The sequence below is a fragment of the Lineus longissimus genome, chromosome 1, assembly GCF_910592395.1.
Source record: "Lineus longissimus chromosome 1, tnLinLong1.2, whole genome shotgun sequence".
NCBI lineage: Eukaryota > Metazoa > Nemertea > Pilidiophora > Heteronemertea > Lineidae > Lineus > Lineus longissimus.
Genome location: NC_088308.1, coordinates 20,592,851 through 20,610,135, shown reverse-complemented (window position 1 = coordinate 20,610,135; position 17,285 = coordinate 20,592,851). Strand labels below are relative to the sequence as shown.

The following is a 17,285-nucleotide window of genomic DNA, read 5'->3' as shown; positions in this document are numbered from 1 at the left end:
TTCCTCAGTCAAGATCGCTAGTTCATTGCAGCCCAGACTTGCCGTTAAATATGTGTCTGGCAGTAAACTGGGATTGTATCACTTAGCGACGGTTACCATGGCGAGGCAAGGAGTTTGGAAAATTCCCTACATCATCCGGCCGCACACCATTTATTCATTAAGTGTATAATAGTACTCAAGAGCATATCTGTAGGCATTATAATACATATTACATGTATGTTGGATGTTTACGATAAAACGTAATGAGAACGTCTCTGTTCCCTCTGTTTCGACGTGGCCGTCAATAGTTGAGACATCAGTCTTCTTACAGTCGGCTGTCTTGTCGTTTAAAGGCCATATATCAAGGTTTGAAAACATGCTTGATACTCATGAAATATGTTGAGGGTTAAAAAAACAAGATCCCAGACATTAAAAAAATTCTAATAATAAAGTCATTATTTAGTTATTTCAATTTTCAATTTTAAACTATTTGAATTTCCCACCACACACAACTTTAGATTAGTTCCACATGTTGCCGCTAGGGATTTTTTGATGACGTAGATCAGGCCAGTCAGAACAAAGCAAGATGGCTTCCGCATACAGTTCAGAGAGTGAGAGCAGTGAATTTGAGGATGTTTTGGTCGATACAGAAGGATATTTAAACGTTGAGCCGTACATGTTCGAGCCATTAATATCACTAGATCATAATGAGAGTGATCATTCGGACGAAAGTGATTAGAATTTGTGGTTAATCAATTTGCATGGCAGACCTGCCGATATAGCAAAGAAGACATTGATAGACGGTTGCAGATGCATAACATGTATGATTTTTGAACAGACTAATGTTGCACAATATTGTTTCGCCTCGTCTGTGTTGTATCGCCAGTTATGTCATGACGCTGAACTACTATTGAAAAGTGACGGCATTATGCACAATCATCTTGACGTGACGATATAATGCCGTGCAACGTTAGATAGGCCTAGATGTCAGATGACAATAATCTGTCATTGACAGTGGCTGTCACTGACACTGACCTGTGTCGCTGTCACCTTGCTATGGCTGGAACACAAGAAGACACTATGCGGTATCACAGGCCCCAATAGGGCCTACACATTATGTATAACAACCGACCTCAGCAGCCTCGGGCATTAAATGCAATTGACATGGTTGGAACAGCTGTTTTTAACAAGTGGCATTTGATATTCAGTTGGATGCAGATATCCGGCTTCATGTGATAATCCGTATCGATAAAGTGATCACTGCAAAGTTTGGCCGAAGGCCCAGGCTTCCAACACTCCAAACGTTTGCACTTCCGAATCCACAGCTTCCTCCTCTCTCGTTCAACTGGCTTTGGAAATTCATGAAAATGGGTCCCATCCGTCATTCGATTGTTCTTTGTGCTAGCCTTGACACAATTCGGAGCCACACAATACACCATAGTGAATGAAACACATTACTTCCAGGTGTGCATAATTAATTAAGGCCCTCCTGCTTTTATGATTGCATGACATGTACAGATAACCTGATCTACATCACAGCTTTTGCTGAACCCGCCGCCTGGCTCTAACAAGCCAGTTGCTAGCCTGATTAGGTAATCAAGTTGTCAAACACATAATTGGCTATATCTTCAAAATGGATGGAGCTAATTGCATTTGGTTTTCTGTATTGTATAAAGTGTTAGGTACACTTTTGAAATCGTCTTACAGCAGAAAATGGCAAAAAACCTTGATATATGGCCTTTAATACGTTCCTTGTTATTTATTTTAACAGGAGGTCGCTGCAAAATGGTTTCCCATACTCCTGATAATGCATCTGGGATGATCACTTCCACTATTGCTTCAAGAACGGGAATAAATGAACACCAGTGTAAACATCAATGTGCACAAAATCCCAGATGCAGCTATTTGACTTTCCATGGACATTCGAGTCAACCTCGATATAACCAATGCTATTTACGGACAACGTTGTACTACCTCAGAAAACAGTGCCAACAAGGTGAGAATAGTTCATCTTCAGTCTTTCTAAATATGCATGGAATTTGATACAGACTATTAACTGAGGTGATGCATGAGTACTGCCAACAACATTTGATGCAACGCTATGAACTTTGGTCTAAGGTTTCTGACGAATTATATGAGTTCCCATCAGTCTTGATTTCAGAGCAAAAAAACTGCAGTGCGATCTCAGTTTCAATTTTTCAAACATAAAATGTGTCCAAATTCTTTTCGTTGGTGGAGAGTCTATAAATTCAAACAAAATAACGATACAGCGTATAAACAAAGCCATTAAACAAAGCATGCTGCTACCATCTTCGCTTTGGCTTCATTCGGACAAATCCTACACATCCACTGACATATCACTTGCATCTTTATCGCGCCGCCCATTACTCGACAGGCCACTGGTTATCTCGATCGAAAATTCGAGACCGACAAACTCGCTAAATAGGAGGGGCTAATGCAAGTATCAATCCGTTTCTTGTACCCCCCCCCCCTCCTCAAGGGTAGTTAAGCTCTCACCACTAATCTTTGCCGATGCTTGAGTAGTATTTATTTTTCCTTTAGTGAAAATTTGGCGAAGCTGGAAAGAATAAGGATGCTAATGTGTCGATGTCTTGTCGAACATACAGCCTTACCCAGTAAAATTAGTTCGGTTACTTTATATGACGGTGATAACTGATTAATGTTGATGGTGATGTCTTGACGAAAGAAAAAGCAGCATTGGTGAAAAAAGGGTGATGCTTGAGCCTCAAGATGTCGTTATAGGGTGATAAGGTGTCGTACCCTTGAGGAGGGGGGGGGGGGTACAAGACACGAATTGATACTTGCATAAATGTAGGCCGAGTTTACATGCATTGCAATAGGTGTGTTCAGGAAATACATGTACTTTGCACTGTTCCTGTATAGCCTATGTGTCATATGTTTCATCCAATTTTCAGCAATGGATTAAGGGCCAATGGGTTGAAATTACTGTCCCAAGTCTAGGAAGTTATAGTCTCTCGCGGCAATTTATGTCCCGACCTTTTTCAGGAAACCGAAACTGCAAAATGGTAAATGGCCGGCCAAAATGGTCAGACGTTGAACAGAGTTACGAGGTCACTGCAGGACTTACCAATTATCGATCGGTCTGCGGACGAAGATGTCTCCAAGATAGCAATTGCCTTTTTATGCGGCCATATATAGTGAGGAATCGAGTCGGCTGCCGATCATACGTGGCAAAGATCACCATGTTGAATAAGTGCCAAGGTTGGTGCTTGAATCGTGATCGCCTTTTTTGCTTTCCCGTCGTTCTCTTCTCAGCGAAATTTCATTTAATGCACTTTTGCAGAAATAACTCCATGAATATGTATAGAGAAACGAGAGCATCACCGAAAAAACTGTCATTACAATGTAATTAGGCATTACCTCACTTCATTATATTGCCAAATTGTTTCAATTTCCGAATTTTATCTCGCGACAGTTTTTTTTTGCTTCTTGACCAGAAGAAAAGAAATATCGTCAAAATATGAATATAATTCGAAACAGACTTATTTTCACGAATTGGAAAATTATTGCGGCGGAAACTACTAGTATACTGGCATTAGTACGCGATTCTGCTGAGCATCCTAGCATGACAGGGCCAGTGCTCGTCCCCTTTAATAGTCCGCATTACATGAGGTCGTCAGCCCCAAAAATCCACGTCAAGAATGATACTTAGTGGCAGATAGCTTTGCCATGCGGAATCTTTAAAAATCAATTGAAAGTACAAATTCTTAGACATCGTACATTATGTTACACAGCGCAATGATTATTTTTTAGAAAAACTGTTAGATGTGCATGACTATTTAAACTTTCTAATCCAGACGTTGGTCTTAATTGGCGCTGTCACCTGAAGTCAGCAAGTTCGAATGTTATATGGCGTGCTCCGTATTATATAAAGACCCAACGCAACCTCAATACCCGAGGACTGGAGCAGTGCAAGGAAGCATGCGAGCATTACAAGAATAGATGTTACGCCATCCAATATGGAAAACGCTGCCAACTTTATCTTCTTTTTGATCTGATGAAAAATGAGTGCCGAATGGTATCAAGTCGAAGAGGTAATTGATAACTCAGTTCGTACAATGTACACTCGGAGAAATAAAGGTCCTTGAGCTTTTGAAAAACCTAGTTTTTAATCAAAGTGACCTTTAAGGGTTTTAAATTTCGCTGAAAGACCTCTTAGTGCATAATTTTTGGTCGAAGATCTTTATAAAGGCTTTTCAAAAGGTCGACAACCCTTAATTCTCGGAGAACCGGTATAAATGTACATCATCATGTGTAGTTCACAACAGAATTGCAAGAGAGTGGCCGTCGCATGCGATGGTGGCCCTTATATAAGTCCACAGCTGCAGTAAACATCGGCCTAGGTGCTTTACGGACAGAATTGCCTGGAGAACTAACATTATTATTCAATTTGCGAGGACTGTATGACACCAAATTGCGCGTGGTTCATTAGTGACACCATCTCCCTACTTTTAAAACTGATCAATAAGTTTAATTTCTTTTCGGATTCAGTATGCAGACTTGTTCAGATGAGACTCTCGGGGACTAAGAAGATGAGGGTGCAGCCTCAGACCCAACAAATCAAGACGACCTATCAGCAATGTGCTCAGTCCTGCTCACGTGATAATGCCAAGTGTACTGGCATAGGCTACGAGAAAACGACGTCGATGTGTCGTGTTTTTGGATTTCGGTCGTATACTATTACCCAATTCTACAAGATTTGTAACACAGGTAATTGTAGTTTTTCAAATCGAAGTGGCAATTAATTTTCTGATCAACTGGTTTGTTGATAAAGGAATCGTTATTTTGTCAATGAAGCTGGTGCATGTACCTTCCCAAGCTTTAAGGTGGCACCATCAGCCACTATTCCACAAAAAAATCTTGTATTTCCTGCCAGGTAAGTGGCACCGTCGTACTTTCCCAAGCTACATGTAGAAAGTTGCACCATCAGTCCCTAATACTCCAACGTAACTGGTATTTTCCTGCAAAGCTTATGCAGTGGCACCGTCAGCTCGTATTTCATTAATGAAATAGTACCATCCCGTGCTAAGTGCCACCATTAGCCCTTATTCCACCAACCTAACTGGTATTTTCCTGCAAAGCTATGAAGTGACACCGTCAGCACGTATTTCATCAGTGTAGCTTGTACCTTCCCTTGCCATTATCCCTTATTACCATAAACCCTTATCATGATGCCACCTATCAGTCTGTTTATGGTATTTTCCAGGGCGAAATGTCACCATCAGCCCACCAATGAAACATTTTATCTATTTCCTGCCAGGCTACGTGTCACTGTCAGCTCTTATTCTATCAATGAATCTGGTACTTTCCCAAGCTTGAAAAGGCACCACCAGCCCCTATTTTATCCAAATAAAACTGCTCTGCCAAGCTACATGTCACTATCAGCCCTTATATTCATTCCACAAGTAAAACTGGTACTTTTTCAAGCTCAGTCGCACCCTTTTCCACCAAAGACACTGGTTGTTCCTGCCAAGCTAGTGCAACTGTCATCCATCAGCTCTTAGTCTATTAATGAATCTGTGCATGGTATTTTCCAGGACTAAGAATCAACGTCAGCTATCAACCAATGAAACTGGTATCTATTTCAAGCTAATTTTCACCAAACGCCCTAGTCATGGTATTTATTCATACTAAGTGTAACTGTCCACTCTTATTCCACCAATGCAAAGCTAAGTGCTACCATCAACACATATTCAACAAAAAGAAACTGGTTATTTCCTAGGTTAAGTGCACAATTATCCGCCTTTTCTTCAGTGCAACTGCATGGTATTTTCCCAAATGAAATGTCATCATTGAGCCCCTTCTTCTTATTCCGATCCGTCGCATCGTATCTAAAAAAATACCTCGCATATCAAACCTGAAGTTTTTTCTTCTTTCTAGTTGGTCAATGCACGTTGACGAAGATAGCACAGATGCCACCAAATATGCAATATTACCGTATTAATCAGTATAGATCTCACACTGCAACCCCAGCAAGATGTGTCGCGCTGTGTAAGAGGGACCAGATCTGCCAAGGGACTCGAATCAACCACAGCTGGTTTACACGAAAGACGCATTGTTCATTTCAAAAGAACAATAAGAACTTCAGATTCTATGAGAAAGTTCTTACCGGTAAGTGTCGCATGCTCTCTCACAGGCCAGGGGTGCTGCGGTTGTTAAATCGGGTTATTCAGAAAAATGTGCCTGTCTTTGATGTTGTATCTCAGAGAAATGGATGCACAGAAAGTGTTTGAACTTTGTGCTCAACTGGGATCAACTAATACAAATATCTCGTGTAAACAGCAGCATGGTAACTTCATAAAACACAGCAATAAAGACGCGTCAAATTTCCTTGTCAAAATTTACGTTTTTATCCTAAATTTTCGGTCACCTTTTTTGAAATTGTTTTTTGATTTTCTCACTTGCTCTGTCCGTTTTAAATTCCGACGTACGATATTTATAGGAACAAACAGCAGGCTGATACCTACTGATCCTCTGACAGTTGTTAAGCGACCCCTGACCTCACGCTCATATTATGGCAGTCAATACACCTTAAAAAAATGTCAGAGGAAATGTCAACTGAAAGCAACATGTATCGCAATGGGCCATAAATCGAACGGTCGTCAACGCCGCGGTGCAACTTATTATCAGTGCTACAACTATTACAAACAAGAAAAACCACGGGGGAACAAAACTGCCGTATACGAACGCCGCTTTTCACCAGACATGACGTATGGACATCACCACGGGTACTTCTCATGGAGTCAGCTCAAGAACCTAACTCGAGACAACGGCACTGACGACAATCGAAATGAAAAGTTTAACCAACCGACCTTCTACGGGAAATTATGTGACGGTAAGCAGACAGAAACAGAGAAAAACGTGCATGTCAGTCTGTCCTTCAGTGATCTGAAACACTCAGAAACAGAAAAAACCCAAAACGTCACACCTGGTTCGATTCAGGGGAGCATCCTATCTTCATACAATTCATAGAGAGATCTTTCCTACGTTTTTACGGAGCACTACCAGTTCCACTTTCTTCTTCTTCGGCGTTCAACCTGCCTTAAACTATAACTTCAGTCATGTGGAGATGAAGCGGGTTGTCGTTTCGCGGCCATCCCGTTCCCCTTGCATCATCATACGAATACCTGATTGTTTGCTTTCTATCCAAATGAAGAAAGTTGATGAAAATCTACTCTGTTTTAAGGTGATGACAAGACATCTTGCATTATCCGCAAGATGAACTCCACAGACTTAGGTTTCCGATATCTTGGGGAATTTAACTCGAACGCTCAGAGTCGACGCCAAATGAATATGACAACGAGGGCCTGTGTGAAGAAATGCAAGGATGCCTCATGGTGTGTTGGAGTGCAGATACGGAAGTCGGGTAACCAGTATATGCAGGAAACGTATCTGAGACGGAAACGGGGTCCTGGTGGCGCAAATAAGGGTATTTACTGTGCATTCTACCACTTTGTGGACCTGTACAAGAAGACCTGCGCCGTGGTGCCCAAGAAGCGCTTCAGAATGGATCACGCAACGGAAAATGATACTATGCTAAGGCAAGTTGCGTCCGAGGTTAGTCGATATGCCAAAACAAACTGAAGTACATAACTGTTTTCTCAGTAGGCAAAGGTTTCTCAAGGGATTTGTCTTTGATTTGACCTCATCAAACTCAAATATAAGTTTTAACTTTCAAATTGGACCAAAGCCAAACAGGCGTATATTGCAGGGACTTACACCTTCTTTTAAAATACAATATTTGTAAGACATAAATACGATGATGTTATTAAATTCCACTCACCAACTAAACGCAATAAGTGCTTTGCTTTGTGTATACTTGTACATTCATTTAAGTTTCTTTGCGGTTACCAGACAGCGTATGTACTATGTCATGTAATATGTCATGTACAATTGTATGTACGTTCGACCCACTTAAACAATATAGTACACCTTACAATGCAATATTGGCATGCGTGCTAAAATCCTTGTTCCTTATTTCTTCATCAGCATCATCTGTGAGTTGGTAGGAACCCTCACGAGTCTTCGACTCCTATACCATGTACACGCAGAATGCATTCTCTCTGGCTACTGCCCTGGGATTTCCAGAGAAAGCCGGGGTCGTTTCTCCTCCCTGTTGTAATTAAATGAGAAAGGATTTACTCTGCTTACCGCATCGGCGATGTAGACAAGGAGCCTATTTCGACCGGTGTACAAGTAGAAAATGACACCTTGGAAAAAGTGTCCGGGTAAATCGTATTCTGATAAATTAGGGAATATGGTTCTATGGAGGCCATGATCGTCAATAGCTCAGAGATTAAAGCGTAAGCGTAAAATAGAATACTTTGTTCCCTAAACTTCCTATCCCAGGACATTTTAAACCTTCTACATTGGCATTGATATGTATGATGACAATACTTCAACAAAAAACTAAATGATCGCGATAAATGGGAAAACTTCACTGACAAGGATGTGAGTTTTGGCAGTGAAGTTTTCTGGAGGACCTTGTAGATCCAGCAACGCGTTGATTTCAACAGCAGCTGCCGTGAAGTTATCGGTGTTTCTGCTCCATCAACAATGTTATGGCCTTCCACTGTTTGTAACGCATCCTTCGTTTCCATAGCCACCGTTTGGTACGGTAAAGCACAGTTCGTTACGTCTTTTGGAAGTATTCTTTAGTGCTTTGCATTCCATCTTGAATTTCTGAAAGGGGAATTATCAGCTAGACGTGCTTCATTGGTTAAGTCGATGAAATCACTTTGGTTGCTTTTGCATCAAAAGGTATAATATGCTGGTAGAGTCGAAAATATTGTACCAGAATTGATGAAGAGCCACTACCAAGTAGCTGTTATTAAATCGAATCTTTCTATGATCATACAATTTCAACAAATATCGCGATGCAACACATATGTCAGGTAAACCCCAATACATGTACATATTCACCTTTGCGAGACGTTTTCTCCTCCGACAGAAGAAGACGTAGATCTGTAAGCCGAGTACGGCCATCAGAAGGGGTGCGCTGGCGCAGATTGACAACACCAATATCACGTTGAAGGTTGAGACGCACATACAATCATTGGCAGCTGGAGACTCGTCTGGCGCGTAGTCGTCTGTGTAGTCATTATAGTCGGGGTCGTTGGGGCTGATATCATAGAGGAGTTCAGGTTTCGGCGTCGAAGGAGAAGTCGTTGGTTCTTCAGCGAAAAGCTCCAAGTAATCTGAAATAACGACTTACATCTAGCTCAGTGTTATTGTGTATTCCTGCAGAAAACCTATAAAGTATTGTAGTTACTTCCAAAAGGGTCGTCATGAGCTGCGATGAGAACGTTAATACGAGTCGCGGGACAGGCACATTAATGATGGCAAGTCGTCAGAAAAGGTGCAACAATTTTTTGGGGACCCCGGAAACATAAATTGCGGCCATAGTGTCAAAGTCACCAATACATTTCGAGGAGCCGTACATATATCACTTCTAACAGTTCAAGGCCATCGACTAGAGGAATTTATTTTTGGTGTTTCTCCATACAAGTTCCCATCTTCTTACTCCTCTTACACTCGCCTCGTTTCAATGCTCGCTCCTTTCCTTTTACCGATCAAATAGATATACTTTTCTATACACGTTCCCTTTTAGCTATTCTAGTCACTCCTTGAGTCACTATTTGATTAAGAAAAACGACATCAATCGCCTTTACCTTTGCAATATTCTCATAAAACTGAATTTTTCCCGGACTCAAAACCTAGTATTATCAAAATTCGATTTAACCAGCATTTACGAAGTTCTTTGTATTACATTGTGAGTGATTTACCTGTGCAGCCACGATCAATGCATATCTCTTGGCTGATATCACACAGTATCCCACAAGGCTGACACGACGTGAAGATGGCCTCGTAGTAGTGATATGATGGACACTCGACCAGGCGATCCTTGAGGTCCGATCCCAGCGACTTTAATCCGCAAAGAACTTGCCCGGAGCAAGCAAGCAAAATGAAACACCTTTTAAGCAGCATTCTTAATATCTCGTGTATTATATTACTACGAATTTGAATTGAGGCATTCAGCAAGACTTCTATTGTTTCTTTTTTATATCTGACCTCATTTGTTTAAATGTCTTCCGAGTATAATGTATACCAATTCGAATCATACATATACATATTTACTTACCAAATGGCACCAGATCACATTAAGTGCTTATAAATTGTCCATACAAGAATCGATTAATATGTCAATAGGTTAGATTCCTACCTGAAGTAGCCTTGGTTTTTTAACTTATATATACAAATGTGATAAACCGACGAGCATCGTTTGTAACATCAAAAACTTTAATAGCCACTAAAACAACAGTAAGTACGGTACTTTGATAATTTGAGTCGTACAAAAATGGGACGGTTTACATGGTATATAATCCCTCACATAAAACAGCTGCTAACGAACCAACATTTTCGTATGCAGACACTGACATTTGACGCTCCCTCACTTTTGATGAACAGACTGACCGTTTCGACCCTGTCTCAGTATTGGATGACCGGACCCCACCTTTTAAAGGGATGGGATCTAACTCTCCATATTTGCATACATGTACGTTATCATGCACTTTGACAGTCCTTTGATGATCCCCCCCCCCCATTGGTTTTTCAACCGTTAGATGGAGATGCTGGAGTGGAGCTTTCACATAAACTATTCCATACCTATTCATTCCAAAGATTTTTCGGGAAAAAACAATTTCGAGAGAACGAGGACCAGAAGAGCATGCTAGTGTACGTCATATAAGTGTACACTGCAATATTGTGCTACTTGCCGGTCAACACACAAGGCATTACATGTAAATCAGTTTCAGTTTTCATCCTCCGTTTCAGATCTATTTTGCTCCTCATGTTCTTGTTGCATCTTGTGTACACGCGCCTGGCCCCTTCTACCAAGCTGTTGACCCAATGGTTTGAATTGAACCCTTGCAAGTCCAGGAGAATTGGGAGCACTAACAGTATCCTCGTCGTCAATATAATCCGCTAGTTTTGGCCTGAGGACGCCTAAGCTGTCGATCTGATACTTCAGCTGATGCCGAAGAGCTCCTCTCTCAACCCCATAATCGTGCCGGAACTTGACACTCCGAGATGAAGCTGGCGAACTCTCAGCACTCGCTGAATTCTCTCTATTAAATGATTTTCTCAGAATCCCTTTTTCAAAGCGCGTTGGTGCACCAGCAACGTCGAATTGTCCACACTGAGACAGAGCTGGGGTGCTGCATGAACTAGCGGAATCGTTCGGGAAAAAATTGCGAGAACCTCGCACGTCAGGGGAAGGTTCAGACGACTCCACAATCAATGGTAATGAGTCTAACTGATTCGTACTGGAGTCCAGTCTAGTCTGTGAAGCTGCTAAACTAATGGATTGGTTGATAACAGAATTTGCCATAGCCTTTTTCCTAATTCGTTCAACGTCTTTGAAGTACGACGATATCTGTTGGTCAAGGTATCTATGCTGTCGACGACCCCGGACAGTTGCTAAAATCATCAGTATTATACTGACCCCATAAATGATTATCACAGCTACAACGTATAGAGTGGCACCTTCTGCATCGTAGGGTTCTTTTTCCTGCGGAATGTGGTCTATGAGTGCCTTAAATGTTCGATTCTGACCTTCGATATTAAATGTTACTATCATTGAATTGTTTGGCCAGCCGCGTAGGGCACCGTGGAGTCTGGCCTGGCGACGCTTCCAGTGACGATTATTTGGCATATTTGAGAACAAACGTACGCCAATCAGAATAATGGGTTCTTCCCTGAAATGGGTATCAGTATTCTTTCTCTCAAAACTTAACTTTGCCTTTAAAGTTATATGATCTAGATCAACCTTCCGATATACAAATGTATGTGCTCTCGAACTTGATTATGTACCTATATTATATATATTGTGTAATCCGCTCTTGTGAAGGCTTTTGACACGACCTCACCCACCAAATCTGTAAACTAGAAATCTATAAAGTCCAAATCTACAAAATCCAGATACACGGTTGTGCTTCTCCTAGCAAATGCAATAGCGATCGATCGCAAACTAAGATGTTATCGCTTGCGGCGATTGCTATACGCCGTATGTGTTTAGTCAGATTGCAAAGGTTGGTGAGAAGATAAATTCTCTCAACCGTTCAACGAAATCACTGGTCCCTTGTAAAAATTGTCTCCCTGTGGCGAACAATTGGAGGTATTTGCATCGCATGCGTTCACAGAAATTCTGTTCTGTTACACGAAGGTCGATAAATTTTTTCCTTTTTACTGTGCCGTATATAGTAGCTGACGCAATAGTACTCCCATACACACATATAGCTTCAAAACATATAGTTAATTTCACTATAGAATCTGTTTCACCTCAAGATTTTTGCTAAATCGTATAACTGACACAAACCAATGTGCCTCCTTATTTGCACAGATCAAAACGGCTCGTTAAGTTATGCGAGTGGGAATCGTAGTTTCCTCGCCTTAGGATTGTATCCAACTGAGAACATCCGTTACAAGGAACAACCCACTAATAATTTAAGTGACAAAGAAGCGTCACCGATTACCCACTGTACCTTGCACTTTTGCACAGTACTGCACAGGACACCTGTTGATACGTGCAAATAGGTGGAATCTCAACTATCAATATCCTCGTCGAATCCTATGCCAATCTGCTTTCCAATTCAATCAGTGCTTAATCAGCGATTACCCAAGAGTTCCTCTTGAACTGCCTGCGCTCACCACCCTAGACATGCGACAGCCAGTTCAGTCGATTGGAGGTAGTATATGTTGAAGGAAGCGAGGCGAGTAATGAAGCGCCTTCAGAGATAACGAACCGTTTGTCCTGTAATGATTTCTACGTGGATGACCAGCTCAAAGTATGTAGTTTGCAGGATGAATGTACCGGTATGTGATAGAAGACATTTAGCAACGAAAGCGCTGCAAGATGGGTGAATATTCAGTTGACATCGTGTAAATTGTCATGATTAAGACGTTTTCAGCCTGTGCCAACAAAACGTTTGACGATAAACTACATTATACTGCCAGATTAATTCATCGGCGTCAAGACTCAATTAAGCACAACTGGAAATCTGACGAGATGTGATAATTCCGACCGTTGCTGCAAGAAAGATTATTGCTTTTATTCGGGGTATCCGTGAAGAAGTCTCAAAGTCAGTTCGTGGTGACAATTAATGCAACTTCTGTGAGCGAAGTTCTCATCCTTCTGTACGCTGAAAGACATCACATCTGTTCTTGGCAGCTTATGCGTTTGACCAAAAGAATTGATTAGTGACTGCTTGGGATGTGTGTGTTTAAGTTCTGACGTTGGTGGCTACACTTCTTACAATCTGAAAAGACAGAACAATAGTCTACATGAGTAACACATGAAGCCAGATTTCAAAGTCACAGCAATGAGTATCGCCATTCTCTCAATCCTTTCGATTTTCTATTCTTTTCAGTTGTCAATGGAATGGTCTGGAATACTAAAGTGCATGTATCTGATTAGCGAATGTAACATAACATCGGTATAAATATACAGTCCATACAGTGTAAAATCAGCTGACAGTACATGACAGTAATTTTAGCAACGGATGGAAACGATGGAGCTGGGTTTTGCACAGTATCAGTGGAAATTTTTTAGTTTCAATGTTTCAGAATAACTCTCCTTCGGAACGAAAGATGACGAATAAAGAATGAAAAATAATTCATCAATTTCAGAGATAATCATAACATATATCTATATTTTTCCTATAGCTTGTGATCGAAATGTGGCTGCCATCTCATTTATGTCACACAACGATGACCATTCCTTCGCTTCCACTTCATAATATTTGACTACGAACTTGGCTAGTGGCAACTAGTATTCTTCTGTGATATCGCAAAACGCGCTGCAGTAGTAGGCGGCACTATATGAATCTATTGATCCCGAGGAGCTCATACATTCTGTATGTACAATAGGTATTTCACGTATCGATAATTTTACTCCAGGAGCTGGTAAACTGTATCAATAATAGATGCAGATACTAAGGTGGTTAAACCATTCAAATATTTTGTCTGCTGTATCAAAGAGCAAGCTTGATACTTTCCCGTCCATTGACGTCATGATGACGTAGATAAGACGATGACATTGATATTCATCGCGTTTTAGTCTTTAACCTTTCATTAGCAGGATGAATAAATTTTGCTCGATGAATGAACCTACGCAGCAATTTTCTATCCGCAAACTGATATCATAAAATAGCGTAGCCGTCTTAAAGAGCTATTTCTGGTCAAATGATGACATTTGTTTTCAACATCATCAAAGATCCACCCTTAAGAGATTGTTCTGTATTATTTATTAAGCTCCTTTACGGTGCTACTGATTTTGAGAACAAATGTTTCTAAAATGTAGCTGGAAGTTACATGGTCAAAATGTAACTTATGTACTAGAGTGCTGCAAACGGTGACTTAAAGAGCGATCATTGGTAAACAACATTACATTATGTTTATATTTGTGCTCAAACCTTATAGATCTGACATCATAGATGTAGAATTTTCTTTCGTTTCGATTGACCTCTTGTGATTGCATGGCATCTACACACACCGCAACTATGATACCACATCTTATATTTGAGACTAATGACACTGCACAATGCACTCTTTTCTGGAAACTTGCACGACACGTCGCGTAGGCTCATTTAAATGTATCCCAGCATGCTTTCGGCGAATCTTTTTTACTACACACAAGAAGGGCCTCATCGGAATGAAGGGAATATAGCGGAACGTAATAAGTTCCTAAAACATACCTGCGACAGTTTTGGGCATGTTTCATCATCTTCCATTATCTTCCATTCATTCCGTACATTTCCGTCAGTTCGATGACGCCCGGAACAAGATCAAGGCATGACATATGACACAAAAAAAAGATTTTCTCCATGTCATGAAATAAAAAGAAACAAACACCCACACACTTTATAGCTCACGTATTTCTATATTTGTCTGGTTTCCCACTTACCCAATATGTATACAAAGTACGCCAGGGTGAAAAGAGAAGACTAATAGTATATCGTGTTCATGCAACCTTTAGCAAATGCAGAAGGAAACAATCGCTTCCTTGGAAACCTTTTCCTTTTAGCCATTATTCACTCAAAGCAGGAAATGCGGAGGCTGCGTCTTGGTCATTTACAAAGATCTTTGGTGGGGAATACAGAGCAGGTGTAATTCAGACAAAGGTATTGTGAAAGCGTTGCCGCGTGAATGAGAGAATCATACTAGTGCGAAGTTAAGTTCGTTTGGTGATTCTCATTCTAAAAGTCCTTGTTTGTTCAAACGGCCCTTAATGTCAAAACCTTTCGGTTGCAGGAAACAGTGACAGCCTTGACTGGTCTACAACGCTGTGTTTAGCAAATGTCATATGACTCAATATTATGTTCAGTGAAAAATCGTGGGTGGATAAGGAGTCTTTTCTTTGAAATCGTAACCCAATGAAATTTGATATTGTTTCAGTTATTACAATGTACGTTTTCTCAAAAAATCACACTGGCTATTTCAAAGCGCGTGAAAAAAATGTGAGATAATATGATGTAAACTAACTAAACGACAGGTTACTATTGGTGTTCCATTGAGGGAGAGTGGAGTTACCCCTTCCTGAAAAACAGGACAAACCAGATGGTTCCCACCAACGAGGCTTTGTGATGGCACATTTTAATGACTAAAATCGCTTTTTGAGTTTTTTGTATCTAATATTACAGTATTTCAAATCACCAGCCTCATTATTGTTGTTGTTTGTTTCTAGACCTTCAGAGAAGCAGAATCTCTTTTTGTATATTTTTATTCAAAAAGAAATCAGATAGATAAGAAAAAGAAGAAAAAACAGATACATGTAATACAATCCATTAGAGCGACCTTTGGAGCTCTGTTTTTCTGGACTATCAACCCTTGTCGACCATCTATAGAAGCAGAATCATTCTTATGCGACAAGCGGTTGACATTTTTATAAATACACTAGTAAATCCACTTTCATTACCTGTTACATCAGTTATCGTTGATATCTTTAATTTGTTGCCATGGAAATATGTGCAGAAAGTATCATCATTATCGAAGAAGGTTTTTGATATCATTTTACGCCTAGGTATCGGTTGCACGCAGAATAAATAATATCTCTCGATTTACTGGTGTTTTTTTCTAATCGCCGTATCACTGTAGTTATCATTATCAGATGAACTGATATATGAACTGAAACAACTACAGACGCAAAAGAAATGTATCAAATTATATTTTTGAACTGGAATGCGGAGGATAATATTGGATATCGCCCTCCATCGCTGGCACCATTTCTGTATCATAACTGTATGTAATCATCGTTGCCGTAAAGGTCAGGCGCGTGCCGCCAGCTGTCAAGTCATATATGGTGTCTTTCGTACCAACACGACAGCGGCATGTGGGTGTGATGGACTTCTGTTAATGTCATCGCAATGCAAGTTTTAAGAGTTCACACATGGTATACCCATGCCGGTTACTCGGGTTATATACATTGTATTTTGTAAAAATGAGGAAAACTTGGTTTCTTTAGAGTTGACCTGTCCAACTGAAGTGGTGATACAAGTATTTTAGCATTCGTATGAAATACATAGAACATGAGCAATTTTCCCTTTAAAGGAAGCTATGATACGAACGAATTTATGTCGGTGTATTGGGTTGTTGTCGAAGAAGACGTTAAATGTGTACCACCTAACTAAACAAAGACGGCATGGAGTTTTTTGTCGAGGGGGAGCGGGGCGGGATCATCGATGAACTACATTTCGTAGCTCTTCCTAAGTGTTGCGAAACCCGTCTAATATCACTGTATATACGATCACGCGATTAGTGGATTCCACAACAACTTACATTAATGTTTTACATTTTACCTTAACGATCTAAAGGGTCTCTTATACCAATCCAGTGCGGTGCAAAGTTGCAAGTCGTTATTCCTTGAAAAGAGCACAGTATCTGCCTTGCAAAACGCCACATCCCCGCATTTTGATACCAATTGAGAACTCCATGATTAATTTAATGTCGACAACGCCAATATTTTATTAGGTGCCGAACACACCCACACCGCATTTCAAAATTCTATCTGCTGTAATCCACTTTTGAATCTTTCAGAAAGAAAACGCACCAAGTTACCTATCTCGGACATCTACTCCCATGCGCTGTGTACACAATAATGTAATCCTCCTCAGCCAGTTGATCAAATATCAAACGTAAAAAGAGAGCGCCGAGCGAACCACACCCGGTCTAGCTGCTGCAGAAACCAATACCTTATCTTAACACGACAA

General features: G+C 40.6%; 1 protein-coding gene and 1 long non-coding RNA gene across 4 annotated transcripts; one reads left to right on the top strand and one right to left on the bottom strand.

Annotated features, from left to right (window-relative positions):
• Window positions 1-6,647: 6,647 nt before the first annotated feature.
• LOC135491467 (uncharacterized) lies at window positions 6,648-7,812 on the top strand. Its single transcript, XR_010447832.1, has 2 exons — window positions 6,648-6,856; window positions 7,208-7,812. It is a non-coding gene; the product is annotated as an uncharacterized LOC135491467 (long non-coding RNA).
• A 3-nt stretch (window positions 7,813-7,815) lies between these two features.
• On the bottom strand, window positions 7,816-17,285 carry LOC135491436 (uncharacterized). 3 transcript variants are annotated; one of them, XM_064777316.1, is made up of 4 exons: window positions 16,875-17,285; window positions 9,807-13,337; window positions 8,944-9,218; window positions 7,816-8,703 (listed from the first exon to the last, which is right to left on the bottom strand). In XM_064777316.1, exons 2-4 carry the CDS (start codon window positions 10,006-10,008, stop codon window positions 8,581-8,583), a joined length of 600 nt encoding a protein of 199 aa, XP_064633386.1. In that variant the 5' UTR covers window positions 10,009-13,337; window positions 16,875-17,285; the 3' UTR covers window positions 7,816-8,580. The 3 variants fall into 2 exon arrangements, 1 of the variants encoding a protein (XP_064633386.1); XR_010447824.1 differs by having other exon boundaries at window positions 17,134-17,285.